The sequence below is a fragment of the Chinchilla lanigera genome, unplaced genomic scaffold (assembly GCF_000276665.1).
Source record: "Chinchilla lanigera isolate Chin_1 unplaced genomic scaffold, ChiLan1.0 scaffold00012, whole genome shotgun sequence".
Taxonomy (NCBI): Eukaryota; Metazoa; Chordata; class Mammalia; order Rodentia; family Chinchillidae; genus Chinchilla; species Chinchilla lanigera.
This window is the reverse complement of record NW_004955413.1, coordinates 4,937,626-4,941,938: the sequence shown is the minus strand read 5'-3', so window position 1 is coordinate 4,941,938 and position 4,313 is coordinate 4,937,626. Positions and strand designations below refer to the sequence as shown.

The 4,313-nt window shown below is 38.0% G+C and overlaps 1 protein-coding gene across 2 annotated transcripts in view; it reads right to left on the bottom strand.

Moving 5' to 3' along the window:
* Positions 1 to 4,313, bottom strand: part of LOC102015092 (antigen WC1.1-like) — a 40,756-nt gene that overhangs the window by 29,070 nt on the left and 7,373 nt on the right. The window contains exons 3-5 of one of the 2 annotated variants that reach the window (XM_013511514.1): positions 3,062 to 3,367; positions 1,210 to 1,524; positions 606 to 662 (exon numbers count right to left, since the gene is read on the bottom strand). In XM_013511514.1, coding sequence (XP_013366968.1) covers positions 606 to 662; positions 1,210 to 1,524; positions 3,062 to 3,367 — 678 coding nt within the window. The remainder of the gene's footprint in view (positions 1 to 605; positions 663 to 1,209; positions 1,525 to 3,061; positions 3,368 to 4,313) is intronic. The other variant, XM_005378866.1, reaches the window with a different exon arrangement.

The window sequence follows — 4,313 nt, the reverse complement described above, 5'->3', positions numbered from 1 at the left end:
TCTGTTAGTATTTTCCTCCTTTAATTTCTAAAATTAAAAAAAAAAATCACTAACACCATCAGGCATAAGCAATATCATTTTATCATAATTCAAATACATTAACTTCTTATTGCATCCAGCATTGATCTGGTGGCACAGAGCTCAATGCCCCTCAAAAGTTTGAATTTACACAGATATTGTTTTGAAATGATATAGAAAATCTTTTTTATATATAATATTGAAAGAACCTATGACTCAGGATTTCATCCACATTTCTGTGGCTCTCCCTTCCAAGTGCAAGGAATACTAGCATCTGAGTCTACAAAGGAGACTTGCAACTTTGAAATATTCCATAAATTCTTCAGTGATTTGTTAATCCTACCTCCAGTGCCTAGTTAGGGACTCACCTAGTGTAAAATGATGCGTCATGCTATGTATAATGAACCACTGAATTTGACCATTAAAAATGTTACTTCATGCAATTCCTCCATTTACCAAACTCATTGCTGCAGAAGGGAAAACTTGTAGCAATCTCCAGTTATTTTACTCATATAAAAAGTAAGTTAGAAAAATAAAATTGAAAAACTTTGTTGAAGACCAGGCTGTGTAAGGGTTAAGCTGCTAACCAATGTCGTCCAGATTCGCAGTCTCTGCAGACAAGATACAGCTGCAGCTGCAGGCCACTGAATATTCAAGGACAATAATAAATGGTCAGTCTTAGAGATCAAACAGTTCTCTTAATTAGCCATATATTCTACCTTTGTTCTAACTTCTTTCATGGGTTTTCCTACCCTCCACTTCCTGCACCCCACTAACCTATGGAAACCTAATAAATACTAGCTGTCTAGGAAATTCTTGTCTTTACTCCTAGAGAGTTCTGACCTTCCTGGGTCCCCCAAAACCATACTACTTGTCTCTTTATTTAAGCCTTTGCATAACTTGCTTTAGGATGTTGAGGGCTAGGCCAAGTGCCCTGTAAAACTTAACTTTAATTGGCATGATACTAGAATGAGCTTCCTTCTTGGGTATGACTAAAGTGGTAGGAAAAACAGCAGAGGAGAGATATAAGGGAAAATAAATGAAATCCATCATCCTAGGGTGCATTGAGCAGTCTATTGACACATCCATCAGTCTTCTAGAATCTATCCATTCTCCATTTCCCAGAGCTCATCCCCTTACTTGCCAAAAACTTTCTGTTCACCCATGCACTATACAGTGCACTGACCATACCTGAGCAAATGACTCCTGCATCCTCCTGGTGACTGCAGTAGGTATTGTTCCAGCCTAAGGAAGGGCACTTCCACACATGGGACTCCTGTCCTGTGCATCTCAGGTCCTCCAGCCAGATCGGCCCGGATCCAGCCCCAAAGTAAGTAGCATCTACAGCAGCCAGGGCACCTCCACAGCTCAATTGTCTGCACACTATTTCAGCCTCAGTTGTGTCCCAGTTGTAACCACAGATGGTTCCCCAGGAGTCATGGTGAAGCACCTCTACTCTTCCAACACAGCGACTGCCTCCATTTACCAGGCGGAGCTGTGGGCTCTCTGTGAAAAGAGAATCATATTAATGATTACTTTTATGCAGAAAATCAGATTTTCTATGTCAACCAAGTAGTTGGTAGCACTCTATTTTTGTTGTACAGAGCTTCCTGGATAAGATAAGAATACCTTGCATCAGACCAGCAGTGGGGCCTGGTTTCTGACTGAAACAAAACTGATGAGATTGATAGGTTGAAAATAAGAGATGGAAGTAAACTGAAAATAATCCAGTAAAAAGTGTCAGACTGAAACTGACCAGTGCCCCACCAGAATTGTGGTTATGAGAAAAATATGCTGAAAATGTCAGATTTCTTACTCCGGGTGGTTAACAGTGTCTTTCACTTAATGTGTTGTAAGAGTAACCATAATGGGCCAGAGCCTGAATTTGATTTCTTGTTCACCATCCAAACTCCACTGTCACTGATTTGATAGTTAGAAGGATAAGAACACATTAAATTAAATCACTGCTGTAATGAACTGAGGTGAGCTTGCTACAGCAAACAGAAACACCAAAATAACACCCAAGATTTGGAAGTAGATTTATTTTACAATGACAGGCACTGATTGGGATCTTTCCCAAAATACCAGGCCCCGATCTCTGATGGTCTAGGGCTTTTATATGACACATAAGCAGGAGGTACAAAGGAGAGACAGAACAGCCAGGCAGTTCTTCTGATTAGCTAGCAGGCTGAGATCATTAGTTACAAGACTAGACTAATGATCATGAAGTTTGGTACAATTAGACATCCTGTATGTTTGGTTGTGCTCTCCTGGTTACAGAGGTCAAGAAAGTAATTACAGAGACACGAAGCAGTTACAGAGCTAGGCAGTTTCAAAAGAACAAAGTTTTTTTTTAAAGCACAATTTTTCTGGTACAGTTTTTCCCTTTCAAGCTCATCAGGTGGCAGCCATGGATCCAGGAAAAATCAGAATTATTCTTGTTGGTACAGTTACTGAGAGCTGGAAGAATGAATCATAAAGCAATCCTCAGCTCATTCAAGAATATTTCACTTATAAATGTAGGTTTCAGAGTTCATATCTATGTACTTGATTAAAAATATGCTTCTGTTTGAGTACATTGTACAATCTCATATATGAGATGATGTCAAATAATATTGGTCAGGTTCCTCCTAGAATCATACAAAGTTGCTGATTTTAAGCAAACAAAAATATTTTCTACTTGAAATTCTTCAAAATTATTATTTTGGGGCCCGGGATATAGCTCAGTGGCAAGGCCCCTACCTGGCAATCTTCAGATTCTGAGTTCAATTCCCAGTTCCAAACATAAAATAAAACAAACTTAGTATTTGGTCTCTGAGGAAAAAAAATATGTGTTTCTAACTCTGGCTCTGAGTAAAGATAAGCCATATCGCTGCTCTGAAAACACTAGAGCACATAATTTGGACTAAGGAACTGCTTTATCATCTATTTTCTGCATGAGAGAAATGAGAAGAATGATTAAAAGAGAGGGGGAAAAAGAAGGAGACAAAGAGAAAGAGATTGAGACTGTGCAGGGAGGTGAAATTCCTGCTGTGAGTCTCACCTGAGCAGACAACCTCAACAGCCCCACCATGCTGGCAGCTGCCTCCAGCACAGGGTGCTCTGGGACAGAACAAGAGCTCAGGCTCCTGCCCCACACACTGGAACTCTTCAGCCCACAGCTTCTCATTGGCATTCCTGGACACATTCCTCAGGACAGACACAGCCTTGCCACACCCCAGCTCTGCACATATAACTTGGGCAGTGGGGAACGTGAAGTTCACATCAGACACTGGAGTCCACCTTCCTCTAGGGTTCACTTCTACTCTCCCTGAGCAAAGTCCATCTTGTCCAGCTAGACGCAGAAATCCTATAACAGAGAAAGTATATTCACTAAGTAACCATGATGCAGACTTAGAATCTGTAAAAAAACATGATAGAAGTGATGCTGTGAAAGAAAGTCTTACTTTTCCCAGAATTGGGTCATGGCAAGAAGATTTGCAAACTAGTGTTAGAAAGGGCTTTACATGACCTAGTGTTTGGAGACAAATTAAGAAGGAATTAGCAGAGTTAGTTCAAGATATCTATCACCTAATCACTTATACTGAGAAGTAAATTTATATATACCTTTAAAAGAATATACTAAAGAATATATTAAAAGAATACTCATTTATTTCTCTATAATATACAGTCTTCCTTGTTTCCTAATATCTATGTCTATCCACTGAGTGTGACCTCAATTAAAATAGATTAAGTTTCATTATTCACTGTTTTATCCTTAGAAAATTTAAGTTCCCAGATAGTAATCTCAACTTAATTAACATTTAACAAATGAGAACAACTTCATTTTTAAACCTCATAATTTACATTTACTTCCAATTTAAACAAGAGAAAAAGGCTTATGATATAGTGTAAGACAAATAATATCAAGTTTTTGTGACTAAAATAATATGGTCTCATATTTTCCATTACAAAATGCAGAGAAAAATTGGGAAGCACAGTAGTAGTAATTAGGAGATATGAGAATTTTTACTTTGTTTTGTTTAAAGATTTATTTTGTCACTATTTAATACAATTTGAATAAACCTTAACATTTTCCTATGAAGATGATCAAGAACTGATTTCAGCAACAGGCTCAGAGTTCTGGGGAGGTATCTGCCTATATGCATGGACATGTTACATGACAGTATTTGTAATAAAGATGTTCAGCAGGCATTGCGTTCTCAAGAGAAAAACATGTTCAGTAATGTTTTCTTTCTAAAGTATGTCACAAAAAAATTGCTAATTTATTTTATTAAAACTTATTTTATTCTAAT